Raw genomic sequence first — 27273 nt, forward strand, 5'->3', positions numbered from 1 at the left:
GCGCAAGAAGCTGAAGGCTGGTCCCTGGCCCGCGAAGGCCGCCCGGCCGGACGCGCGGGTCCCGCCCTGTGTGCCGCCCTGGCTCGGACTGGAGCATCAGGTGGGGCCCAGGGACCGGTCATTCGAGGCTGAGGCGCCTCTCCTGCACCCCACGGGCCGCAGGCAGTCCGTGGACACTCTGGCCGGTGGTCCCAGCGCACTGCAGACTCCGGCCGACCGGTTGGAAGCGGCTTGGTGGGGGAGACCCTTAGGGCGCACGCGGCAACCCCAATCTCCTCGGGACGGAGCGGACTTCCGAGCGCGCGGAAGCCGGACACTCCCTCCGGGGCTCGGCCCCAGCCTCTCGGGGACACGCGGCAGGCCAGCAGACCCCGGTCCCGGCCACCAGGCACTGCCCTCCCGGCCCCCCAGCTCGGAGACTACAAGTCCCAGCAGTCCCCGTGGCTAGCACCTCCCGCCTCGCAGCAGAGACCCCCGGCTGTCCCCGCTGAGGGGCTTGGGCTGCGCTCGCGGCCGGACCGGGCCGAGCGGGGAGGCCGGTCCCGCGGGCGGGGGCGGGGGCGGCTCCGCGGCTTCTCCCGCCGCCGCCGCCAAGGGGAGTTTCCAGGAAGTGGCCATATTGGATCCATTCAGCCGCAGCCGTCCGGGCGGAGCGCGTCCCGCAACCGGCTTGTCCCCGCCGCGGCCCGGGTGCTCGCCCCGGCTCGCCCGCCCGGTGCGGAGCTCGCCATGGCGGCCACGGACCTGGAGCGCTTCTCGGTGAGGGCCCTGCTGGGCCGCGGCGCGCGCGGGAGGCGCGGGCGCGGGGAGGGGGCCGCCCTGCTGCCGGCCGGGGGCGCGAGCCGGGCTGTCAGCGCCGCGCGGCCGGGCCTTGACGCCAGGCGGGCCGGGGGACCCTGGAGCCGGCTCTTCGCGGCGCGGGTCCCGGGTCCCGGGGCGTCGGGCGCGGGCGCCTTGCCGGGAGGCTGGCGGGGTCGCCCTCCTTGGGCGAAGAAAAGCAGACCCTTTTCGCGAAACGAGCAGATAAATACCCGCCTGGTTGTGGCCCGGTGTGACGACAGACTGGGGCCCCGCGGATCAGAGGGAAAGATCTAGGATTCTCCGGAGCCCCCTCTCCCTGAGTGTTCTTTGCACGGCTGGGGAGATTCCTGGCCGCGCAGGTGCTGCTGGATGGGCACAGTCGGTGACGATGAAGCCCTAGGGATCCTAGGAAGTCCCTCGAATGAGCTCAGGGCAGTTGCAGACTTGGGTCCTGAAGATCTAGGCCTCCTGCTCCTTCCCGCTGCAACCCCCGCGCCCCACCCCCCCTCCCAAGCGCCAGGATCCGGGGTGCGATTCCAGTGGGTGCCTCAGTGGTCGGGTCTGAGGCAGCCGTTCCCCAGGAACTGGAGCGATTCCACATTCAGCCCAGTGGATGTTTGTTTGGGCCCCAGTCCGGGTATGCCTCCTGCAGGGGTATCATCTCTGGTGGTCCCTGCAGAGGTCTCTCTGGACTTGAGCCAGCTAATAACCAACTTCCCAAAGGCTTTTATGATCTGTCCCTCCACCCCACTCCCCCCAGGGAGAGAGGCCTTCTGGGGATCGTATCTGCGTGTCCCCCAATGTCTAAGGCTGGATTTGGGTGTGTCTGGGAGGTTGAGCTGTGACACTGAAGGAAACTGTGTCCTCTTGGCAGCATGTGAGGCCCTGGTTAGTGCTAAGGGGGAGGGAGGAGGGCCCAGGGATGTTGTGGGTAGGGGGGTAAATGCTAAATATGTGACTGATAAAGTATTGGTTCTGGGGCTAAATAAGGGATTCAGGACTTACGTAATTAATGCTATAAATATTGTCATCTGAGTTTATATATGTAAATTTTCTCTTTAATCTGAAAATACATTTGTTGGTCTATTTTGGAAACATACGTAACTAAAGCAGGAACTCTTGGTGTCATAATTTTAGACTTGAATGTTTTATGAGGGGGCTGCGAGTCAGTTCATTGAGTTTAAATACAGGAGGAGCAGATTCAGAGGTTGGGCAAATCAGAGATTCACCCCAGCCTTGCACTCTGAATGAGAGTTTATGCACCCCAGGAGGGCTGTGCATGAATCCCAGCAGACCTGCTGGTTAGCTGGAGGCCAGCAGCAGACCTGTGCGTGTTTGCACCTCTCTGCCTGCATGCTTGTGTGCATTTTCTGTGCCCAGCTGACCAGAAAGTTATGTCTGGGTCTTGTCTTTCTGTGGCCAGAGGTTGCTCTAACAGTTGGTCTTGCAGGTGGGAGCGGTTATGTAGAGTAACTGGAATCAGACTGCTTGACATGAATCCTAGATTACTACTTGTTGGCTGTGTGACTCTGGGCAAGTTGTTTAACCCCTCAGTGTTCTCATCTGTATAATGGGATAAAAATACTACATCCCTCATAAGGTTATAGGAAGGATTTAATGAGAGGGTCGAGATGAGGTACTTAGAACAGTGTCTGGCACATGATGAAGACACAGTAAATGATACATGATACTTAGCACCCGTATGGATGTGAAGACTGCCCCTCTGTGTAAGAAGGTAGCAGAGAATGAATTTGCTCTTTTCCAGGGCACCCTCCCTAGGGGCTCCCCACTACTATCCACCCAGAGATTATCCTCAGAGGCTGAGCTGAGGGGTCTAGCTGCAATGCCAGGCAATGGGCTGGAAAGGCTCTTCCCCTTAGATTCCTGTGTTTGTAAAGATTTCAGGTATTATCACCTTGGTAATAATGACTGAGGCATAGAGAGGGAACTGACTCAAGTGAGGATGTACAGCCTGAGTTCAGGATGGATACCTTCCACACCCTTCACACTCTGAGCCATCAGCCTCCTGGGAGGACTTGGACATGGTTGAATTTGGGTGGAGACCTTGGGTTGGGTTTGGCCTGAATCTCGGAGTCTGGACTCCATTCTCCTCTTCTATCTTGTCACCCTGGGAAAATAATTTCTTCCTTTCTCCTGCTATAAAGTGGAACAACCCTGCTGATACTCTTCAAAGCGTTTATGAAGATAATTGCAGTCTGTGACATGTTTGGAGATATGTTTAGCTGTCTTACCAGCTGCAGGGTTGAACTGGGTGTTAAGCAGTAGCCATGAAGTTATAATTTGATTGAGCTGTGGCAGGTTGACACTGTTCCTCAGGCTAGCTTGGTGGTCAGACCAGCTCAGGAGGGCATGGGAATTGTCCCAACCTGGAGCTTAGATGAGCATATGGAATGATACTTTTTCTTGGGGGCGGGGGAGTCACATTGCATGAAATGTGTGATTTTAGCTCCCTGACCAGAGATTGAACTCACACCCTCTGCATTGGAAGCATAAAGTCCTAACCACTGGACTGCTAAGGAGGTCCCTGGAATGGTACTTTGAGGTCAGTGTGTGCTGGGTTCCTATTGTCCACAGGCTGAGTGACCTTTACATTTTGACTGGGCCTTGCTCAATCCTAGATCAGCCCTGTGGTTATGATCAAAATCTCCTAGGATGTGCATGTCTGGGACAGCCCTCTGGGGTTAGGGTTAGGGTTAGGGTTTATCCACTCTTCCTCTGCCCTTCCTCCTTGCTGGATCCCAGACTCTTTTTCTGCCCCAGGGGCCATCTCCTGTGCCTCTCCTGTCAGAATCTCATGGGGCAGGGTTCAAACTCCATGGTGGGGGAGGACTGAGGAGGGGCTGGAGAAAATGAAGATCTGAGGGAGAGAGGGAAGAAGCGTGTGGCATGGCAGCCTGGAGCCTGGCACTCCTCCCAGCCAGTCGCTGCCCCCACCCCCATCTCCACTTTATCCCCAGCACCATCTGTCACTTCCGTTGTCACCCCTGTAATCTTGACACTTTCCCAAGAAGCAGGCTATCCAGGGAATGCCTATTCTGTCCTCAAGGCAAGAGCTGGTGGGAAGGAATGTAGACAGCAACCCCTTACTCAAGTAGGGGTGTCACAGAGGGTGTCTCCCTATCCTATCAAAATGGCCAGAGACCTCTTTGCTGAGCTGCTCTGAAGGAGAAGTGAGAACTGAGCAAGGGACATCTGTGCAGCTCTCAGTGCCTGGGGGTGGGGAGGGTCATACATGGGCACCGCCTGCAGAGCTGAAGCTCCATGCCCTTCCCCGGGAGGTTGGTCCACCCTGCTCTGCCCCCCATGGGCATTGTACCATGCTATGGGTGCTCACTTTAGGAAGGTCCTAAAGGATCTGGATTGGCATGGACCAGAGCAGGGACACTGATGAGAAGGCGCTGGTGATCCAAGGGGGCACCTGACAAGGGATTGACCAGAGTAGGAGCAGAGCGGGTGGTAAGAGGGAGACTGGCCACAGTGCTAGCAGTGCAGGAGAACAGATGGAGGCTGGGAACCCAGGGCCAGATATTTATCAAAAGCTTTGGATGGCATGGAGGGTGCTGGGTGCTTTGTGTCCATCATCTTGATGCCAGCAGCTCACCTGAGACCTACCCTCATCCCCCGTGGACCCCTTGTGATGACAGAGAGGGTGGAGCCCTCTGAGTTTGGAGCCCAAAGATGAGCTAGGTGGAGGTATGTATTTGGGGCAATAACCACCATGCAGGTTTCTGTGGCTCTGGTCCAGCTCCCAGAAGGAAGCTGCAGCAGGATGACGGAGCAAAGGGCCTGAGGACTGGCTGGCCTCTGTGTGTCCCCTGCAGCCTCTCCGGTCTTCCTGCCTCTCTGCTGCCAGGTTGATTTTCTCTCAGGATCCCAAGTCCTGGCCCCCAAGGCACAGGCTTTGCCAGACAACTAGGTTTGGAGCTCTGCAGGCAGGAGGGAGACACGTGTGCCTGGGGAAAGAATGCCTCCCAAGGTCGACATGCCCTCATGATAGAGCTGGGGTGCTCTTTACTGGAGCTGTCTGCATCCTCAGGGCTCACGTGAGGACCCGTGGCTGGGAAGAGGTGGTGGACGACGAAGCACGGGGCGTGTGGGCTGTAACATCCATCGCCCCTGATGGCACTGGGGCAAATCAGATGTTCTCCTCCTCAGAACACATGGCTTGCAGATGGTTCTTGGTCTTTCTCTTGGAAGCTGCATTAGAGGGACGGAACCAGGAGAGGAAGTACTAAGAGCCTATTTCAGATCACAGGTGCTGGCTTCTTTCTGAAGGCTCTCCTGGGCTTGGGCCACCTGAGGGCTGTGCTTCGAGAGGGGCTGTGGGCCATGGATCCAAGTCCACCCACCAGATCTGGCTGTGGGGCCTGGGTGCAAGTGTGACACTCTGCCTGGTGCTGGGGTAAGTGGTGCAAGCAACAGAGAAGGATCGCCGTGCTGCCCTGAGCCCCTGCTGGCTCACGCTGGTGCTCATGTAGCTCTCTGCTTCTTCCCAGCACCGGCATCCATCCTAGGGTAGGAGGGGGGGCATGATCGCCTTTGCTGCCCACATTCTTCGTTCCGAAGTTGGGTGGAACAAAGGCCACCTCCGTCCCACGATGTCTAGACCCCTGTGGTCATCCCTGCTGCAGGGAAATCCCCAAGTCCCAAGTGGAAAAGTGTGAACACCTCGGCTTCCAGGACCTTCTGTGGCCCAGAGTGCCTTCCCCATCTGCTCTGTGGTGGGATGCACCATTCCCTCCCACGGGAGGCGCAACACCACAAAGCCTAGGAGCATTTTTGTGTCCTGGATCTGGGGAGGGCTGGGTGGGCCCAGAGGCCGATAACTGGGCTCTTGGCTTCTTGGAAACCTGATTTCGACATGGGAAGTGTGAAACAAACCATCCCAAATTCCTGAGTGGCAGTCCTGGCTGGCTGTGTGCAGCAAGAGGGAGGAAAGTGCCCTCAGTGAAACAGGGAGCAGGAAGACTGAAATTTTGGGGTCAGGGCACTGAGTAGCTTTGGACTCCTAGGGATAGTTTTGCTTCCAAAGTCCCTTCACTTCTCAGGGTGGGGGAGAGGATGACGGGCCTTGAGAGTGAGTGGCAGCCTTCTCCTGGAGCCCAGCTGCCACCTTGCCGTTCTGGCCTCTTCTGCTACCGTGCTGGCACCAAGAAGGCTGATCCTGGTTGTGTCTTTTTCCCAGGTTTGTTGCCGCCACAGGAGAGAGACACTTTGGTTCTCTGGTGTCCTCTTGAGTGGGGACAGGTATATCCTGTCTCTGTTCTTCTCTCCTGGTCCAGGGTGGCAATATTCCCCCACTTCCCACCACCTCTACCCCACTCACATCCCTGTGGTTATTTCCCGTAACCTTTGACCTGGGTTTAGAGGCTTGCTGTGGAATCCTGGGACTAGAGCCTAAGCCTTTCCTGGGAAAATTCCTAGGATTCCTCTCAGACTCAAGGACAGTTGTGCCGTGACCACGGGTTCTGGCCAGAGGCCTCTGCTCTGGCTATTTAAGGCCCAGGCTGCTGAGAGTGGTGAGAGCTGAGGGGAGAGCGGTTTGTGCCAGGCTCATGGGTGGAGGGGGTTCCCAACCGCACAGTGACTCCTGGGTCCGCTGCACAAGGACTCTGTAGGGCCTCCTGGAGCTGACTGGCGGCCTCCTGGGGCCCAAGTGCCCAAGCCTTCTCCTGCCTGCCTGTGGGGTGCTCAGGGTGGCAGGAGCCTGAGGGGAGAGAAGAGTCCGAAGTCTGATGCTCTTGGAGGGAACTCTGTGGAAGCCCTGAGTGGGGCTGCTCTTTGCCTAGGATTTAGGAGCCAAATGCTTGAACGGTGGAGTGCCGCCTCTACCGCTACCCCAACAACTATCCTCATTTGGGAGGTTCGTTCTCAAGGGGCTCTTTTCACCCATAGATTCTCTGCCTATGTTGGTTCAGACATTCAGCAGATTTCCACTTCCTTCTGGATAAAAGCCTCTTTCTGTGTGGGCAAGTGCAAGACATGGTTTCCCCCCAAATCCCACCTCTCTTCTTGGTAAAAGGGGCGGCTTCTTTCGGCTGGCGATTGGGGCTGCTCCAGAAGGCTCAGACAGCATTTCCTGGTCAGGAAAAGGACGTCCTATTTATCCACCGGGCTGCATAACAAAATGCCATTCTCCACTTTGTTCTGGGTGACCGGGCATGGAGGAACGCAGTCAGCCTGAGCAGTTATTATTTTGGTTGTTGTCTTTGATGTGCCAAAGAAATGATGACATAGAAGCCTGGAGCCTGGCTCAGGAGCCAGAAGCTTGTTAGTGATTAGAAGGGGAATAAAGGCCCTGTGGAGTTTCCCATTGTGTGTGTAGAGCTCAGAGCTGCCAGCTCTCTATCCTGGAGCTTTGAGTACAGTTTGAGCCCCCTGAACTGGCCCCCTGGGAGCTGGGTGTGTGGAAAGAGTCAGAAGCAGCTGGGTCTGCCTCTCATCAGAGTCTAGGTTGAGTGGTCCAGCCCAAAGGCTCCTCCCCCAGAGCAGCCTCCTGTAGGTCTCCTTGCTCCATGGGTGCCCCCTGGGTGTTTTGTCCTTCCAGGTCACCATCTTGCCAGTCCTGGGGTTGCAGACTGTCAGGCCATGGATCAGGTTCAGCCCTCAGACATGTTGACCTGGGTCCTAATGGTTTTCTCCGTTGGCAGTTGTTGCCAACCTTTGAAAACTAGTTCATTTCACATAAAAATCTGGATTTCTGGATTCTCTTTAAAAATTGGAAGATTTGGCAGCACTAGGCCTGCATTCCCACAGTTGGCTGGAGTCACGGGACCATAGCCACCGTGGACCGAGCCCAGCCTCTGCAGTTCCCCGCTGCGCCTGCCTTTCCCCGAGGGCCCCATGCTCAGCCAAGTCACCAGGGCCTTCGTCCAGCAGAGAGCGGAGTGACGCGGCTAGAAGTGTGGCTTGTGCTGTCACGCCATCACCCTTGAGATTCTGCCTTCGCCCTCCTGAGCAGTGTGATCTTGGGAAACTTACTTCATCTCTTGGGGCTTCAACTGTCTCTTTCTATACAGTGGGCATAATATACAGCCTACCTCACAGGGCTGATGTGTGGACTAAGTGAGATTTGAGTCATAGCTGGTCAGCAGGTGATACCTGTTCCGTGGGGTTGTTGCCATTTTTGTTACCGTCTTTCACCCATTTACGCTACCTGCCAGGCCGCCACAGCCATTTGAGTCTAGACTGCATTAGACTGGGTCCCTGAGGTCAAGGATCTGGTGTGTTCGTCTTTTCATTGGCTGCCATTCCAGTACCTGACACCCGGTGGATGTGACCAGTGAGCCTGTGTTTTGTGGCTGAATGAATGAGTTGGGAGCATAGTTAAGAGTAGGGGGCTGTGTAGCTCAGTGTTCTGGAGCATGGGCTTGGCTGCTCTCAAATCCCTACTCCACCCTGATTAGTTCTTTAGCTTAGGTGCACCTCAGTGTCCTTACCTGTACAACGGGCATAATAATAGTGTCCGCCACACAGGGTGGTTAAGGGCTATATAGGAGACTGCAAGTCACTTGGCTTAGCCCATACAGGTGTCTTTGGCGGGGTGTTGGTGTCATCATCTGATGTTCATTCTTTCCTGTGGTTGTAACACCACTTTTTTTCTTCCCTGTCTTTATTCTCCTTGCTTTCTCTCTGTTCCTCTGTGTTCAGAGTTTCACTTTGGGGACTGTAGCATCAGGATATTTTCAGTTGCACGTAATAGGTAGCCGCATTCAGCTAGCTTAAGCAGTGGAGGGGAGACGTGGCTGGGGTAGAGGGAGAAACTGGGGTGGGGGATGCTGGCTGTCTCTCCTCTGTGATGCGCTTGGCTCTGTAGTCCTCAGTGAGTGGGCTTCAGTCTTAGGCTGACTCCCCTGTGGTTACAGGATGGTCGTGAAGGTTCAGTCAGGGTCGCTTGCCCCTGCCTGTACCCATCGTGGGATCATGCTGATTGGCTCAGGACTAATAGGACCCAGCCCTGGAGCTGGAGCTAAGGGCTTCCCTGACAAATTGCAGGTAACCAGTGGGAAATCTGATGTTCTTTCCTGAGCTGTGGTAGCTGTGTCAGAGGTGCTTTGTAGGCTCCTGGCTCCTCCTGGGCTGAGACCCCATGCAAGTCAGCAGACACACCTGGGCAGGCATCTTGGAGAGAGCGGTGCACCTTGGGTCACTTGTTGTTGATACCAAATGTAGGATCAGGGAAGCTGGCATTAGTGGGAGTCACACCTCAGTAGAGCTGGGAGGTTAGGGCAGTCTCTCAAGACCGGAGAAAAACACTCTGTCCCCATGAGGACTAGCAGCCATTCTCTGTGTGCGTGTGTGCGCATGCTCTGGGGATTGATGCTCCAGGGATCCCTGAGGCTCCTGAGCAGGATCGATTACCCTAGGTCTGTGGCCCTTGGATTGACAGCACAGCTTCGGCGACAGCTTGGGGATGGAGACTGCCTTGTACTCCACACACTTCTCCGGAGAGCCCAGCTGCTTGAGGAAGGAAGGCAGGGCCCACTGAACACAGGTAGGCGGACTTGTGTGAGACCCCCGAGTGCTGCTGTTGGAGTCGGGGAAACTCAGGAGTAGGATAGCTTCTGAATCTTTGCAAGGACTCTGTAACTGGGGGAGTACGCGTGCGTGTGGCTTCCAGACACAGCCGACTTGGTGGGTTTTGGCGGCAGACTACAGGATGTTGGATTGCATCCTGATTGTGTCACCCTTGGAAGAAGAGGATGAATAAACACATAGCCTTCTCTGCAAGCACAGCACGCCTTAAATTTTGGAGATTCTCAGTCTCGCCCGAAAAGAAAAAAGCTCTAGACTAACAGCTCTGTCCTCCATTTGATCCTCAAGCTGCCATGAGCAGGTGGGACAGAGATGGAATAATGCAGCTCTGTGTAAGGTGGGCAGATGCGCCCGATGCTGCGGCAGTGAAGCCGTGCTATGATTTATAAATGGCAGTGTTGTCTAGCACGTCCGCCGTGGTGGTGGGAGGGTGGGAAGAATGGGAACACTGACCTCCCCCAGCCTATGGCCCACTTGGAGGAGCTCATGGAAGAGCTGAAAGTCACAGTGCATATCAGGGCAGCTAGTAGTGCGAGGAAATGGGGTCACAGCCAAGTGAAGGGTCTTCAGTGACAGTACTTAGGGGCCAGGTCAGGGCAGGTGCCAGGGAAAAGGTAATGAGCTCCAGAGCCCAGGGAGGGGGCCGAGTTTGAAAAGTATATCCAGAGCTAACCAGCTGTGCAGGAACCAAGCCTGGGAAAATGGCCTCAGATGGTAAAGGGCCTGGAATGCCATGCTAGGGAGTTTGGACCTGACCCAGCACATCCTATGCTCTATTTACTGGTTTTGCTGTGGCTACCAATGAGAGGAAGCTGCCTTTGGGGCCTCTTTGTTGTTACGTTTGCAGGCCTGGAGGGACCTGGACTTGTTTGGGAAGGTTGTGACTCAGTTCCCTGGGGATAGGGGACTCCAGCTTTGAGAGCAGAGACTCTGTGGAAAGAGGGTCGTTGGAGAGAAGAGCTTAGGGGTAACTCTGATTTGTGAGCTTCCCCAAGGGGCCATGTGACGTCTAGGCTGCCCATGTGCACACTTGGGAGTCTTTGATGCGGGCATACTGTGACTGAGCTGGGGAAAGGGCTTGGGGAAGAGGCAGGAGGACTTAGTTAATGAAGAAGAGAGGGTTGGGTTTAAGTGTCGAGGGGCTCTGGTTGGGAGGAAAGAATGGTTGGAGGGTTCAGGCTGAGACAACAGGCTGTGGCTGCAGAGAGACTGAGGGGCCGCAGATGCTCCGGAGACCCCTGTGCTGGAGGGCAGGCAGCCGGGGCCCTACTGGCTGGTCCTCAGCCTCCTCTGCCCCCTGGGCCTGCACCCACATAAGGGCTGCCACTGTCCTGATCTGTGCCCCTGGGACTGTCTTCAGCTGGGCCTGTTTCCTCCCCTCTGGAGCTGTGGGCTGAATGGCAGGATGAGACTCAGACCCATCATCCTGTCCTGTCCTTTCTCTGACTGGCTGGCAGTCAGGGCAGAAGGCCTAGGGGACAGAGGAGCTGTGTTTCTGCCCTATACGGAGCTGCCTGGGGTCTGTCCTTGAGGGGGCCAGACCCAGGAAGGCTGAGCCTGGGAACCTTCCCTCAGGACAACATTCCACCCCCATTCCCAGGGAAGCAGAGAGTCCACAGAACTTGGAGCCTGACCTTGACCCTCTGCTTAGGGTCCTGCTGGGTCTTTTTATAGTGCTGTGGGCCAGCTCAGTGACCCATGCTCGCTCAGGACCTGCTGCCCGCCTCTCTGGGCAGGCCTCCACATTCTCACCCAGAATACTCTATCTAAGCAACCAGGACTGGGGCGGGGCTGGGAGGGGGGCATGAGCCAGAGCCTGGGAGTGCCTAGAGAGTACCGCTGAGGCCTTGGGCTCATGATGCCCCTGAGACCAGTCCTGGGACCCAGTGGTGGGTCTGAGCGAGTACTGGCTCCTTTAGCAGGGCTCATGTGTGCGTTCCATGCTTGGGTACATGAGAAGCAAGGGGTGCCCATGGAGGATGTGAGCCCACCTGATGGGAGGGCCCTCCAACAGTGTGAGTGTGAGGGGGTCAAGCCAGCCCTGCCCCTGTCTGCATCCTGCTTCAGCAGGAGAGGGCCCCAGGAGCATGGCCTTTTGACATCTTTAAGATCTAGGGAACATCTGGGGCCTCCCAGGCAGGCAGGCAGGTGAGCCCTTGGAGCAGCAGCCGTGGACCTGGGGCCTTCTGCCAGGAGACACTTCAGGCTCAGGCGTCCCTTGCCAGCAGAAGATGCAGGGCCCCAGGGGAAAGGGCCTTTCCCAGGTCGAGTGATGGGTCCTGAGGCCCGTGGGACTCCCTGTGTGGAAACTTGGCCTGGAGTTGGAGTTCCAGTGCCCTCAACGATGTGTCCTGAGATTTGCTGAGAACTGAGACAAGTTTGAGGGGCGTATTGACTCAGGTTTAGCCTCCCCTCTTCTCAACGCCTCTTCTGCAGTGGGCTCACTGCGTCTCTTCTTTTCTCTTTGCAGAGTGCAGAGCCGGAGCCCAGGAGCCTCTCCCTGGGCGGTCATGTGGGTTTCGACAGCCTCCCCGACCAGTTGGTCAGCAAGTCAGTCACTCAGGGCTTCAGCTTCAACATCCTCTGTGTGGGTGAGTGTCATGCCTGGCCAGGGGACAGCCTCCACTGAGGATGGACGAAGGCCTCCTGGGAGATGAGATGCTGCTGTCCTGACTACCTGATGAGCTGCAAGGGGACCTCCCAGGCAGAGTGACACTTTGGGGGTTCAGGATGAGGCTTTGGTGTGTGTCTCTGCCAGGGTCAAGGATAGCGTTGGAGCCAGGGCCTGACTCAGTTGCCATGAAGAATAAACAGGATTAGGTACCTGAAAGTGCTTTGTAAACTAAGAGTATTTATCACAGTGGTTGGGATCCATTTGTTTGTTTTAAAAAACATGTATTGTTGTTCTTCCCGTGTGTCAAGGACACTGTGCTAAACCAGACTCTCTCTCCATTATGTTGTCATGAAGTAAGAACTTCAGTACTCATCTAAACAAATATACCCCCCAACAGGGAGGCACTGGAAGGTTCCATGTGTCTCAGGCCACACAAAGTTCTGACAGACCCTCCACAGGTGCTCTGGGAACCCCTTGGAAAGCAGCCTCTCCCGAACCTCCCCGCCCCGGTTAAAGCTTCATGGAGTTGAGGCCACCCATGACAGGTGGGCTGAGCCACTGGTGCCTTTAGACCTCGGCCCTGCTGGCCCTGTGGCCTTCCTAGGCCCAGGAGGAACGGCATGCAGAGCACATGACCAGGTCCCATTGAGGCCAGAACAGGCCAGGGTCCCTTGGTGTCTCCCAGCTGCCTGGCTCTGCCTCTTCTCACTCCCAGCAGAAACATCTTACACAACCCGCATAGCCACGTCTTAAGTCCAAGCCAGCCTTTTGGCTTTTCCTTCCACATGTTATTTCTGAGGCCACTAAGAAGGGATGGTTCTTGGGGTTAGGGACAGTGAGGGATGGAGTGGGAGGCCTGCCCCTCTCTTATATGGAGACCAAGGGTGCCTGAGCCCCTCCTGGCCCAGCTAGGAGCCAGGACAGCCCCAGTTCCAGTCTGTGACAGCCCCTCTGCCCACTCTCCGCTCCCCTAGGGGAGACTGGCATTGGCAAGTCCACACTGATGAACACGCTCTTCAACACGACCTTTGAGACCGAGGAAGCCAGTCACCATGAGGAGTGTGTGCGCCTGCGGCCCCAGACTTACGATCTCCAAGAGAGCAACGTGCAGCTCAAGCTGACCATCGTGGATGCCGTGGGCTTTGGAGATCAGATCAATAAGGATGAGAGGCAAGAGGCAGGAAGGGCGGTGTCTTCCCCGTCCCTCCATGTTGGCCGTGGTTCTAACACTCTGCCCTAGCGCTCCACACTCTTTGCTGCCCCCAGACAAGTAACCAAGCCCGCACTCCATGAGGTCCATGGGAGGGCTGCCTGGAGAATGCCTAAGGTCCTGAGGCCCCCGAGGGGGACCAGGAGAAGGGGTCAGCCACCTGTACCCAGGCAGGAATCCCCAGGCAGAAGCTGTTTGTTCTCACAGAGAGAAGGCTGGTGGGCCGCTCGGCTGGGCTCCGGGCCCGGGGCTGCGGCTGCGCTGTCTGCCTCCTTGTGACGGAGCTGTCTGTAGTTACAGGCCCATCGTCGACTACATCGACGCACAGTTTGAAAACTACCTGCAGGAGGAGCTGAAGATCCGCCGCTCGCTCTTCGACTACCACGACACGAGGATCCACGTCTGCCTCTACTTTATCACGCCCACGGGGCACTCCCTCAAGTCCCTGGACCTGGTGACCATGAAGAAACTGGACAGCAAGGTGTGGCCCTCTTCCGGCAGTGTCTGTGGGCGCCCTGTCCCCAGGGGCGGGATGTGCTGGCTGCCTGTGACTGTCCACTGCAGTCCCCGGGGACTGGGGCTGGGGGCTTGCAGAGTTGGCTTGCTTCTCTCGCTGTCTTCTCTTGTGTCTGTCCCTGTGGCTCCAGCCGGCCCCCACTGATCTGACCTCTTCAGAGCTCTGTCCTTGCCTCTGGCCCTGGGCACCTTCCCTCCAGCTGAGATGATGATTCTTCTCAGCCTGGTGGCTCCTGACATCCTCCCCGTCCCCCTAGAGTTACCTCTCCACCTCGCCCCTGTCCCTCTGCCCCCTGACCTCCGCTCCCCAGAGCGTGCCAATTCTCTGCTCTTTTTCTCTCTCTCAATGCCTAGTTCCTCTGCTCCCTTCACTTCCCCTGTCCTTCCTTCTGTGAGTTTCCCTTGGAGTCCTCCTGAGGCCAGCAGAAACAGGAGAGTTAAGCCCCAGAATTGGAGTAGGAATGAGGAGTGTGTATTAAAAAGGCAACTTCATGGGAATGACAGGAGCGATGGGGGGTTGTGGAGGGTGTACAGCCCCAGGGTCACCTGTCAGCTCTCATGTGTCCCCATCTCAGAAGTTAATTTTCACTGTAAACAGTGAGATAACTTTGGCCTGGGAGATACTAAGGTCTTCCTGTGGCTACTGCTAATGGGTCATCTAACTTGTGTAGGGGCACAACCCCCTGCTGCCACCCCTGTCAGGCCCCACACTGGCTAAGACCTTCAGAACACTCTGGGTCAAAGCTGGGTATGCCCATGGGACAAATTTGGGGCTGCATGGAGGTTTAGCAGGGAGGGGCCGTAAGAAGCACTGCAACCAATTGCCACAACCTGTCAGAATGGTCCCACCTGGCTGGGTTCAGGCTGGGACTCCACTGGGGAGCTTTGGGAGCAGCTCCATCTCTTTGGCTTCCTGCCCCTCTGCCCAGGGCTGTGACCTGAGAAGGGCTATCCACAGTCAGGGAGCAACTCACCCCTGACCCCTCTCCACAATGCTGGCAGGTGAACATTATTCCCATCATTGCCAAAGCTGACACCATCTCCAAGAGTGAGCTCCACAAGTTCAAGATCAAGATCATGGGTGAGCTGGTCAGCAATGGGGTCCAGATCTACCAGTTTCCCACGGATGACGAGGCTGTTGCCGAGATTAATGCAGTCATGAATGTGAGCGCTGGGCAAGGGCCTGAGGGCTCTGGGGTTGGAGGGCTTGGAGCTAGCCCCTTGGCCACTGTCTTTTCCCTGGGTTCTAGCCTTAGCTCTCCAGGAAAGATGGCTGGGCACCAGGAGCTGGCCAGTCCTAAATCCTCTGGACAGGGGATGGGAAGAATCGGGTATTGGGCTGGTGCTGGAACTTCCCCAGGTTTAAGTACCCCAAGGTATGAACTCAAGGGAGGGACCTGAAACCTGCAGGATTGAGCAGGCAGGATGCCCGGACTTGGGAACCTAGAAGAGAGGCCCAGAGGTCTTTTGAGGGAGCTTTTACTGGCCCCTGGGGAGCCCAAGGGCTGAAAGAATACCCTATAATAAGAGGAACAGGGTTGTGGGTTCAGCCCACTCCCTTGTTTGGAGATCCCAGGATAATTCTCTAAAGGAGAGCCTGAAAGTGAGCATCTGGCCCTGCCTTGTTTGGGTCTGAGCAACCCCTCCCTGGGGCCCAGGGGCAGCGAGGGTGGGTCTGTCCACTAGCGCATGTTTGCGCAGTGCTCACATCCACTTGGGCCCCTTTCCAGGCACACCTGCCCTTTGCCGTGGTGGGCAGCACCGAGGAGGTGAAAGTGGGGAACAAACTGGTGCGAGCGCGGCAGTACCCTTGGGGCGTGGTGCAGGGTGAGTGTGGTGGTGAGAGCTCAGCCCTGGCTGGGCGCCTGGACTCAGTCCCCTGTCCCGTGTCCTCCCCGTGACCATCTGCTGCCTGCCTTCCCTCTGGGGTTGGCCTCTGACACCCCACCGCTGTCCTGCACCCTGTCCCCTCCGTGCTGCTGGCCGGGTCCCTGTCTGATGCCCGCGTGCCCTCCACTTCCAGTGGAGAATGAGAATCACTGTGACTTCGTGAAGCTTCGGGAGATGTTGATCCGGGTGAACATGGAGGACCTCCGCGAGCAGACACACAGTCGGCACTATGAGCTCTACCGGCGCTGCAAACTGGAGGAGATGGGCTTCCAGGACAGTGATGGTGACAGCCAGCCTTTCAGGTGACAGCCCGTCTCCCCAGCCACAACCAGATTTGCCATGCCAGCATCTGTTCCAGGGGCTTGGGAGCCAGGTGGGGAGAGAGGCTGCTGGGACAGTAGCATCCTCCCCTGACCCCCCATGTGTCCACAAGATTCCAGCCCTCTGGCTCTGGCCAGCCCCGTCCCACTGTGATCCCCTCCTTGGCCTCTTCTCTCTGGGTCTCCACAGCCTCCAGGAAACATATGAGGCCAAGAGGAAGGAGTTCCTGAGCGAGCTCCAGAGGAAGGAGGAAGAGATGAGGCAGATGTTTGTCAACAAAGTGAAGGAGACGGAGCTGGAGTTGAAGGAGAAGGAGAGAGAGGTGTGTGCTGGGCTCGGGGGGTGTGTGTGGCAAGGCCAGGCCAGGAGGGCCCACACAGAGCCAGCCTCCCCACCTTCTGCTCCCAGCTCCACGAGAAGTTCGAGCACCTCAAGCGGCTGCACCAGGAGGAGAAGCGCAAGGTGGAGGAGAAGCGCCGGGAACTGGAGGAGGAGACCAACGCCTTCAACCGCAGGAAGGCAGCAGTGGAGGCCCTGCAGTCTCAGGCCCTGCACGCCACCTCGCAGCAGCCTCTGAGGAAGGACAAGGACAAGAAGAAGTAGGTGGTGGGCTCCCTGCCCCGCGCTGGCCTGCTCGCGCTCGCGCTCACTCATTCTCGCTGGCTCGCCATTTTGCTGTCTCCTTTCACTCGCTCTCCCGCCTCATTCTTGCTCACCTTTCTTCTTTCAGTGGTGACCTTCACATCTTCAGGTGTCAAGCGTTCATGCCCACTCCTGTGTTTGTGCACGAGTGGCTCCTCCCCCCACTCTTCCACCCCACACCCTGTTTTTTTCTCTGTCTCTTTTTCTCTTTCTCCTGCAGCCCCCTCAAGAGCTGGGTGGAGAAGGCTGGGCCACACAGGCAGGGAGTGGCCCCTGAGAGGGTCCTAGGGTCCCAGGGAAGGTCCTTCAGGCCAGGAGATGGTCAGGGCTTGGGAATGTCAGCCTTTCCAGACAGATTCCAAATGCTCCTGTGGTTTCTGCTTGGACAGCCGTGGTGCCTCCCCCGCAGTCCTGAGGCTGTGGACATGGGTCCCGTTTTGGCAGGTGGGTGGTAACTGAGGGCAGTGGAGACCTGAGCCCAGCCAGCACTGATCCCCGGACACTGTGGTCACGACCCGCTAAAGGAAGGACAGCAGCTCCCTGGAGGGCTGTGTGAGTCCTGCTGAAGAGAGGAGCTGCTCCTCAGGCAGAGGCTGGAGCTGTGCCTCCGAGGGTAGCCTTAGAGGAGAGAGAGTGATGGGAGAGGGGAGGAGATGGAGTGATGGGGGAGAGGAGGAGGCTTTTCCCGGCCTCCAGGAGTGCAGTCAACTTTGGCGTGGTGGGGGCCGCTCTAAGCCTCTTCTCCTTGGCATAGCCTGTTTCCATGGTCACAGCTGGATCCCAGATGCCCTGGCTCTGGGTGGGGGTGGGGGGTGCCTCCCTTCCCTGCCCCACTTCATTCAGCGTCCCCCAGAGCATCTCCCCTTGGGGATCCTGCCTGCCCCGGCTTCTCCCTGCCCTTGGTCTGTGTCCGGTACCTTCTTTCTCTTGCTAGCCTGGAAACTAAGCAGGTATACTCACCTTGGCCCTCATTCTTATTCTGTTGGAATTCCAGTTCCTTCTTGAATGTTTGGGAACGTGTGTGTTCAGGCCGTTCCTTCCTTGGTGGCAGTGGAGCCTTGTGGTTAGGGCCATGCAGTCAGTGCATAGCTAACTGTGGCCCCGGGGTGCTGCTTGTGGCGTTGGCCCTCCCCTTGCCCCCCAGTATTGCGTTCCCTAATGCTGCACACATGCATGATGCATGTACACTGTCTCGCTCTCTCTTGGCCCATCACATACACAGATCCAGACACATGTCCACTAAACACACACAGTCTCCGAGACACACAGGCACAGAGGCACAGACACATCGAAGTTTAAAAAGCTTCTCCCTGGGGAAGACCAGGGGGACAGAAGCAGGCATTTAGGAACTGGATGCCAATTCTGGTTCCTGAGGCCTGTCTCCTGCTTTGGGACAGACCCTGTAGTTTCTCCCATCCTGCTGACTGGCCCCCCCTCCCCCCGCCCCCACCAGCCGTTGGCCCTGCTGCAGCAGATAAGCCCCTGCTGGTCCCCAGCCCCACACTCCTCTCAACCGTGCACATTTCCCTTCTGCTTTGCATTTGCTTCCGGCCCTGGTGCCTGTCTAGATGTTGGTGAGCATGCAGGCTCTGTGAATTGCAACCCATGTGGATTCTGAGCTGGTAGCTCAGAAATCTGGTTTCTCCTGGGAAGTGGTATGCTATCCATGACCCAGTGCTGGCTCCCAAAGACACTTTGCCTTGCTCCCTGCCAGCTTAGCCCAGGCCATCTTGTTTTTTGTTTTTGTTTTTTTCTTTAAAAAAAAGAAAGGCAGAGTCCCCTAGGAAGTAAGCTATGGAGAAGCCATTCAAAAGCAGCTCAAGGACCTGTGGCCAGGTCAAGGTGTTGAGGGCCAGTGGGGTTGGGGTGCAGGCCGGCTGCTGGGGCACCAGGCCAACTCAGGGTGGGGCTCATCACTGATGTCAGATCTCCCTGCTTTTTTTCATGTGATGTAGGCCTGGAGAACAGGTCTTTTCTGTTTGCTGGACATTCCAGAAAGCTTCAGTCAGTTTGGCCTCTGGGAGAGAGCCCTCTCCTCCCATGCTGGCCTTGCGGAGGCCAGGAGTGGGGTGGGTGGGCTGGCTGGGAGCACCCCTTCCCTCTGCTCTGGTTGGGATGGGTCAGGAGTACATTTGGAGAGGGGATGTTGTTTTGTGACCATTTAGTTGAATGGCTTTGATTGATTGTACTTATTCTTTAAATTTTAATTCATTTTTACAAAATTACTTCCCAATCAGATCTTGACCCCTCAGCCTGGGATGCCATAAACTGAAGTGAATTCTCTGCTTTACGAGTCACAAGTGCCAAACTGACTGTCCTTTCCCAGTGTTCATCTCGCTGTCTTTTGCTTCTGTTTGATTTGGTCGTCTGTGTATCTTTTAATGTGTCTGTTTTTGTTCTGTTTGTTTTATTTTTATTTTTCAGTTAACGCACGCACAGACTTACTTGTCAAGAGCGGACTTTAGACTTTCATGTGTTAAGTTGCTTGAGTTACACCTTGTGACCCTTCTCCCATATCATGGTGTGAGGACGGACTGGGAGCCGGTACAGACTCCAGTGTTTACAGCCCTGCTTTGTCCCCCACCCCGTGCCCCAGGCTGCCCAGGCCTGGTGGGCCACCCTCTCTATGCAAACTTGTGAAAGCCATGACTGCTGGAATCCAAAACTGATGAGGTTTATTTTTTTCAGAGCCAGTGGCTGGTCTTCCATTTACAGTGTCACTATTCCTTGACGGAGCAGTTTTGTGCCGCTCTAGCAGAGGCCCCAGCCGGCGATGCTCGGCCTAATTGTTCAGCGTCAAGATGGCAACTCACGCAGTGCCCTAGGTGTGGCCACGTGGTGTGGTATACATGCTGCAGAATTCCCCCCACGCCCCTTCATTTTAATTTTTCTAACCTAGAGCTTAATTTCAATAACTTTTAAAGCACTTCTAAATTTTTATTTTGGCACGAGCGTAAAGACAAATAATACCCCCTCCCGTTATTTTCGTAAGTAACACAGATTCCCTGATTTTTAAAAACTAAAAATATCTCTAAACCTTTCTTATGTATAAAGTATCCCTATAAAATATAGGGAGAGGTGGGTAATAAACGTCCTGTAATGACAGTGTTTGGGATTTCTTTACGAATGAAAGTGGATCATGAAAAAGGCCACGTTCAGTGCTGTTACTGCGAGTGTAAATGGAACAGCAGCCCGCAGCCGTTATCTCTGAGCTCCCCCCAACCCAGGTGCTGCCTGTGAACAGGGACCAACCCCATGAGTGTGTGTTAAGTGTTTGACCCTTAACTAAGACCGCCACCACCCCACCCCACCCCCACCCCCGCCCCCAGCCCAACCCTGCCTGTTCCAAATGCAAAGAGTGCTCAGCGGGAACAGGTTTCTGGGTCATTCTTTCCTTTTTCCTGGCTGAGGTGCAGGGAAAGAGGTGAAGGTGCCTGATGTATGTGAACAATTAAGAAAAAAACTACCAGCAGAGGAGCTTTTTCCCTTTCAGCTGCATTCTTAAAGAGAACCTTCTAGGAAAGTACAGTATTCTTCTCTGTTCCTGTTGGTTGGCAAGCCACTGAGACTGTCAGGGTTGAAAGTATGGCCTGATAATATGGGACATAAAAAAATGAATAGATGAAGGATTCCACTTAATGTTGATGAAGCACTGTGCTGGGCACAGGCTACCCAGAGCGCCGCACAGCTCTGCCCTCAAGGAGCTCACAGTCTAGTGCACTCCCTAGTTGGAAGCCTTAGGAAGCTGTGCTAATACATTGTTGGATTGGCGGTTTGTGTTTTTATGTCCTTCATTTTCTTTCCCATCTTCGTTTCCTTCTTCCTGCCTTGGCTTGCTTTACCGATTTCCAAGGCTAGGTTCTGGCTCCCTCCTGACCTTCTCAGATCGTGTTCCATTCAGAGAGGGGTGGAGGGTGAGCTGTATGTATCCACTGAGGTATGACCAGGAAAAGGTGGTCTTTTTTGCTTCACCTGGAGCAGAGCAGATTTTGTTGAGACTCAAAGTGAAAATTCTCCAAAGTTATGCCATGACCACGGGTGGATACAGATTTTTGAAGGGCTCAAACTACTTGAGAAGCCTTCTTAAGAGAACATGAGTATAAAATCAGGTACAGGGCCTTGGAAGAGGCCCTGAGAATTAAGTTTCATTAGCTTTAGAGTAAACCCACTTGTGATGGTAACTGGTAACTGATGCTTCAGTGTGGGTACCTAAAAAGGTAAATCAGCATATCTAAGGCAGATGTGGACTGCAAGTGGCTTAACTCTAGGGTCATTGTATGTCTGAAAGTGTATCCAGTTGGATGGAAGTATGACCTTTACAATAGCCTCTGTCAGCTAGTGTATTTCTGAAGATGAGGCTCAATGACCCAGCAGGCTCAGTTATGTAAGAAATGACTCCTGGCCAATCTGGGGACTCTTCCAGCGGGCAGATCCTGCTGCCCATCCACCCCCATTTGAATGGGGCTGCACCCAGGGCATACTTGGGTGGCTAGAATTGTGGCTGGTTATCTGCCTGCAGGCCCCAGGAATCTCGGGGGAGACCTGTCCTTGTTACATTTTCTGGGGTCTGGGCTGCCTCCACAGGACCCTTTGACTTTAGTGAGCCTCACTGCACTTTTCTCTCATGCTGTTTGTGTTTAGAATTTTGTCATTTTTAGCTGAGACCAAATTAATCTTTGGTGCACAAGGTGAGCTTAAAAGCTTACCATTCATTGTTTAACAAGCTACCCGCCTCATGGAACGTGACCCCTGTCTGCAGGATCTGATTCCCCCTCATTTTCTGTCTCCGTATCATCTGTTGGCATTGTTAGGGCTGTCAGTGGGATCGCTGGCATTTACTATCATGTCTTTCATGGACCAAGTTGATTTTTGGGTAGAATCACCATATAATTTATTGCCCAAGCTGAGACTTTTGAGAGTGAAAGGAGATTTTGTTAATAATTATGCCAAGTCGACATGCATAAGCCATGATTGTCTCAGGCAAACTGGGAGGTATGGTCCCCCGAATTATGGGTAACCTGAGTCTAGGTGGTCTGTACTTGTGCAGACCGACTCCATATATGTTGTGTATGTCTTTGTGTGGGTTCTGTTAAGTGGGGCTCCTGTTACTGGATAAGAGGCCCAAGGGAAGTGTGGCTTGCTAGTCTGTTACGTTAACATGCTTTTCTAAAACTGCTTCACTTGTTAATTCATTTATTCCTTCATTCATTGACTGTTTTTGTTCCTTTTCATTCACTTTGTACTCATTTTTTTCCATTAAATTTTGCATTTATTTTGAGTTTTTGTGGTGTCTTTTTTGGGCAGTGGCTTTTCTGATTTAATGTTTCTTCTATTAATCCCTACAGCTGTGGTAAAATACAGCTTGTTTTTTCCATGAACTTTGTGGGGTTGATCAGCTTTTATAGGAGTTATGTTTTAATAGTGAATCCTGCCACGGGCGTCTGTGAACAGCTCTCGAATGGGTGTGGGATGGAGGCAAGATAGGAAAGAGAAGTTGCAGCCTGTGGTCAAAGGATCTTTATCAGGCAAGACACGAGAGAAGGCAGACCCTGCCCTTGAAAAGTTTACAGGAGGCTTGACATATAGGACCACTAACATTCGAGTTCTTACTGTGTGCTAGTCATTGTTCTAAAGTGCATTACATGTATTAATTCCTCTAATCTTTATAATAATCCTATGATTAGGTACCATTTCTCCTTTTTATAGGCAAGGCATGAGAGGTACCCAAGGTCACACAGCTCATAACTGGAGGAATTGAGGTTTAAATATTGCTATCCTGTACCCCTATTCCTGTGCAGTTTGACAGTATAGGTTGGTGGACCTAAGAAGGTTTTGCTGAGGTGGGATGCTGTAGGAAGTAGGCAAATATTCGGTTGAGGAAGGGATGGCAATCTCCAGGGCCCATTTGTCGAGGTGCTTTCTCTGTTGGACACTAGGCTAATCTCTGGGAAGACCAAAATGAGGAGATGGAGGACTAGGTCCAGCAGGGAGACTGGCATGCTGGCTTCCCCGGGGAAGGTACAACACAACTCTGCCCCTGGGCAGGCAGGTGCAGGGAGGCAGAGTCTTCACCAAGCTTTGAAGGGCCAAGACTTTCCAGGAATCCAGGGGAAATAGGGCCACCTTGGTGGAAGGAACTTGGCTAACCCAAATGAGGAGGTAATATTTGGACAAGTTTAAGATGTGTCTGTGATACTCATCTACTGTGTTCCTCTCTTAGCCCATCTGCCTCTGAGCCCTGTCCCGTCTCTGTTTTCTGCAGTCACAGCCCTTTACCAATCTCTGCCCTATGTAAATGGTGACAAATGGAAGATGGATCATGTCCTTATTTCTCCATCACAGTGAACCCCAGTCTCTAATCTGAAGTGGGATAGAAATTCCTAACTGCAGGGAAAAAATGTTAGAGGAGAGTAAGATAGAACTTAGGGCTCCAAGGCAAGCTTGAACAACATAAAAACTTAAAAACAAACAGAAAGATGAGGCAACAAGGCTGTCCCTTACCCCCATACTGTGGCTCACAGGTCTACCTTCTTCTTTTCCCAAGAGATGGAGAGTTGGTTTAGCTCTGGGGAATAAAGCTTACATCCAGAGCTACTTGGTTCGGAGGGGGAGGGTCCAGGTAATTCCTACCTGTTTCCTGAAGTCAAAAATAGCCTGAGTAGGCGTGGGCCCTCAGGATTAGCCTCTGTTCCGCCAATGACAGTGCTGCTCACAGTGGAAGAAAGGAGGCAGAGGAAGCTGAGGCCATGAGCAGCAGGCTGCCCCCCAGCACGTTCATTTGTGCTGGGCTAGAGGACAGTGTTCTTGCCTGGAGAATCCCAGGGATGGGGGAGCCTGGTGGGCTTCCGTCTATGGGGTCACACAGAGTCGGACACAACTGAAGTGACTTAGCAGCAGCAGAGGACAGTTACTGATAGGGTTTGAGAGATTGCATTTCACGTGTGTTTGACTCTGTCAAATCTCAATGCACGATATCTGCTGCTGCTACTGCTGCTAAGTTGCTTCAGTCGTGTCCAACTCTGTGCGACTCCATAGACGGCAGCCCACTAGGCTCCCCCGTCCCTGGGATTCTCCAGGCAAGAACACTGGAGTGGGTTGCCATTTCCTTCTCCAATGCATGAAAGTGAAAAGTGAAAGTCAAGTCGCTCAGTCATGTCCGACTCTTAGCGACCCCATGGACTGCAGCCCACCAGGCTCCTCCATCCATGGGATTTTCCAGGCAAGAGTACTGGAGTGGGGTGCCGTTGCCTTCTCCGGCACAGTATCTAGTACATGTAAAATAAGACCCAGAAAGGATTGAAAGGAAGTGTATTTGAACATTTACAGAAAACTATTCACTGTGGAGGGACTTCACAGATGACCTCTAAATGTGTGGCTCAGCCATTCACATCCCCAGCACTGCTTCCACAGTCCCAGCTGGCATCACTGTCAGCTGGACTCTGCTGCCTAGAGAATGGCTCCATAGTGTCACTGCTTCCCAGGGGCAGCTGGCTTCTCCCTCACAGCCATGCAAGTGGTCTCTCCCTCCTCCTTGCAGTAATGGGAGCTCAGCCTCAGGACCTGCTCATCTCAACCAAAACTCGGGGAGCTGTGCCTTCCCAACACAAGGATCACCTCGAAGTGTCATTTTCTAAACATAAAAATTCCTCTAGTTAAGCCTGTAAACTAAGAGTAACCAAGCAGAAACATGCCTATAGCTTGCTCTGGTTACTGTATATGAAATAAAGCACATTTTATTAATCGAGTTCTTACAAAGAAAAGACTTAGATGCTGGGCAAGTCAGGGTAAATCCCATTTCTGCAAAGGCGAACAGAGTACCTGGAACTTGAAGCCTTCACATGCTCTTGGTACAGGCCTGGGAAGCTGGAAAGACCCGGCCAGTTCTGGCAGGTGGAGCAGCAGCAACTTGTCTGTCAGCACCAGCCTGGCCCTTCTGCCCTGAGCAAGGCCTGCCTCTGACCTCATCGTCCAGCTATCTTCTAGGCTGATACAGCCCTTGATGAGGAAGGAAAAGCAAGCTGCACTATGAGCATTTATTCCCTCTCCCTGGTTTCAGGCCCAGGTTTGCGAGAGAGGCGGGAGTCTGAGTTTGCTTTATCAGACTACCTTTCCCTTTAGGGACCCTGACCTGTCTTTTTGCCCCCTTGTTGTTTTTGTTTTTCCCTGAAGAATCAGGAGGCTTTTCTCAGTTGCTGTTTCAAGGCCTTGCTTCCTTGTTATAGGATCCATAAAGCCTAGAAGAGGAGTCTAAGTCCAGATTTGCCATTATGCTGTAAAGGGCCCTGGGGGTAGGGCACAGACGCTGGCAGGCGAGCCAGAAAGTGTCCGTGCAGGAGGGTGACTAAAGGCTTGCCAGTTGCTCCTTTACAAGTTCTCTGCAGCGGTTCCACTGCCCAATACCAACCTGTAATTAAAACGGAGTGGTCATCCTTGAGGCAGAACCATTTTAAAATTCTAAACAATGAGCAACTGAGTGCCAGAAACGTCAGCATGGAGCAATTCCAGGAAGTTCCAACCACCCAACTTGAGAACATTAACCCCACCATCTCAGGGACACCCATCTTCAACCTCAGTAAAAACTGTCATTTTTCTAATTGCATTCCATGTTATGCTGTCCGTCCTGAGTGATTCTGACCTCCCCGTACCTACCTCATAGTACCCTGGTGCCTGGTACCATATAAAGGGTAAAGGGTCTGAAATTTACACTCCCCAGTGTTAAGCTCAGCGTTGTTTCCTCCTGAGCTCAACATGTCCCCACATCCTCTTGACTACTAGGGCTGCCACTGAGATACAGCTTCGCTCAGTGTCAGAGAAGCCCATTGTGGTGAAGGGAACGTGTACCTAATACTCAAGTCCAGAGGATATGCCATGTGTGGAAAGCCTAGCCCTTAGGAAGCCTCTTCAGAGTCATCACAGCCAGAGTATCTCCTGGAGCCCACAAGGGCCGAGAAGGGGCCGCAGGTACTCTTTTGGGGGCAGAGTGCATCAGCTGAAGGGGCAAAACTGAGAGCCTGGTGTGGGGCAAAGTTGATGTCTACCTGTGCTTTCTTTAGCAGATCAGATATAGGAGTACAGCAGTCGGGCATGAGCCTCTCCAGCTCTAAGGTGATGATGACCAAGGCCAGTGTGGAGCCCTTGAACTGCAGCAGCTGGTGGCCCGCCATACAGTGCTGCAGCTGCCTGGTCAGGGACGCGACGTGGAGGGAAGGATTCCTCTGAGGCATCAGCTCCTTCACGTGGGGCCAGCCCAGGACCACCAGGGCGTGGAACTGGAGACCGTGGTTTTTATGTTAGAACAGAAAACCCCATACTTTTCATAGATCAATGACCAAAAGTGCAAAAAACAATTTACATTTTCATCAGGGAACATTAAATGTTGCCCAACCCTTTTCGATCCCATCCATGGCCCCAGAAGGGGATTGAGGCTTAATACCCACTGTGCGGCCAAGCTATGCTTCAACCCTGGTGAGAAAAAGACAGTCTGCTTTGTGACATGGTCATTAAGAGCCTAAAGTACCCACTTGACAGTGTTTCAGTTCTGAAAAACAGAAGCATACAGTTCAAGATTAAGGTAGCAGAGAAGTTACTTATATGTGCTCGACATAAGAAATGCTTGGCCACACTGGTCAGTTTTTATAATGGTACAGCCCTTCGTGATTTAATCGTCACACTTCATAACAGACCAAAACCCCATGACATTTCCATATTACATAATTTTGCCTTACTAACAGAATCCTATCCTTAAGGATGACCCATCATTCTCTAACTAAAACAAATACAAACTAACATGACATTTTTAAGTGCCAGATCAATATGGTCTAAAGCCTCAGTAAAGATTGTGTGTAGGTGAGTAAAAGACAGCTAAGTGAATGTGTGTAAAGTGCAGCAAAAGCAGACAGATTTTTATGTACAGTATTCATAGAATGGAAAGTTAAATATTTTTGCAGTGTGTATTTAAAAGAGAAGCTCACCATAATAGTGCCGTCTAAATATCTTTGTAAAGTTAATGTCCTTTAGAAGCGGGAGTCTGGTGGAACCGTGTTGGATGTAAGATAATATTTCACTCTGCCGTTATGTCGTGAGCCTTGTGGGTCACGTCACTGTGCTGCATGTCTAAGGACGTGTGCTTTGCCGTCCTATATTGTGAACAGCTGTTCCAAAGGCACAATGAGTCCAGGGTAGGCTCTGGAAGTTCCTCGTACTTACTATGGACAGAAAGTCCAGCGGTGTCCCGATGTAGAGGTCCCAGTGCAGTCTGTCCAGAATAGCCAGCTCCATCCTGAGGAGCTCATTCGGGGAATAGCCAGAGCCATAATGCTTTATGAAGTCTTTTATGCGTGGAATTAACTGTAAAAAGAAAATAAAAGAGGCCAAAGCCCTACACTATGTCATAGTAGCTTCTGTTTTCTTATTGCTGGGGACTGGGCATCCATGACCCCAGGAGAGCTGTCTTCCAGTGACCCACCACAGAAAACGCTTCTGAAAGAAAAACCAAACCAGATCTTGGCTATCTGTCAAGGCCCCAGGTAGTTGTGACAGTGCGTAGTAAATGCTGCAAGCAGGTCTCGATCCCCAGCTGCACGGCAACTCCTGCCCAAAGGTGCTTTGGGAGGCTGGGACTGTGCCGTCTCCCACATTGACCTGTAAGAACTCACCCCAAACTTCCCAGCTGTGGACTCTACCCATTCCTGGTTCCAATCACTACCATGATTGTTAAGTCATA

At 53.7% G+C, this 27273-nt stretch overlaps 2 protein-coding genes across 13 annotated transcripts in view; one reads left to right on the top strand and one right to left on the bottom strand.

Annotated features, from left to right (window-relative positions):
- Positions 1–26936, top strand: SEPTIN8 (septin 8). 12 transcript variants are annotated; one of them, XR_011257242.1, is made up of 11 exons: positions 468–759; positions 11828–11948; positions 12946–13141; positions 13476–13662; positions 14700–14861; positions 15428–15524; positions 15721–15889; positions 16098–16230; positions 16317–16507; positions 25326–25511; positions 25604–26936. XR_011257242.1 is itself a non-coding variant. In XM_069591568.1 (11 exons), exons 4-11 carry the CDS (start codon positions 12975–12977, stop codon positions 18976–18978), a joined length of 1110 nt encoding a protein of 369 aa, XP_069447669.1. In that variant the 5' UTR covers positions 8688–8817; positions 9189–9316; positions 11828–11948; positions 12946–12974; the 3' UTR covers positions 18979–21828. The 12 variants fall into 12 exon arrangements, 11 of the variants coding, with proteins under 11 accessions (XP_069447664.1, XP_069447660.1, XP_069447666.1 ...); XM_069591568.1 differs by lacking the exons at positions 468–759; positions 25326–25511; positions 25604–26936 and adding exons at positions 8688–8817; positions 9189–9316; positions 18975–21828; XM_069591563.1 differs by lacking the exons at positions 25326–25511; positions 25604–26936 and adding an exon at positions 18975–21828 and having other exon boundaries at positions 1–759.
- Positions 23842–27273, bottom strand: part of CCNI2 (cyclin I family member 2) — a 6574-nt gene continuing 3142 nt past the window's right edge. The window contains exons 5-7 of the mRNA XM_069591580.1: positions 26757–26897; positions 25589–26088; positions 23842–24954 (exon numbers count right to left, since the gene is read on the bottom strand). Coding sequence (XP_069447681.1) covers positions 26083–26088; positions 26757–26897 — 147 coding nt within the window. The 3' untranslated portion in view covers positions 23842–24954; positions 25589–26082. The remainder of the gene's footprint in view (positions 24955–25588; positions 26089–26756; positions 26898–27273) is intronic.

The sequence above is a fragment of the Ovis canadensis genome, chromosome 5, assembly GCF_042477335.2.
Source record: "Ovis canadensis isolate MfBH-ARS-UI-01 breed Bighorn chromosome 5, ARS-UI_OviCan_v2, whole genome shotgun sequence".
Taxonomy (NCBI): Eukaryota; Metazoa; Chordata; class Mammalia; order Artiodactyla; family Bovidae; genus Ovis; species Ovis canadensis.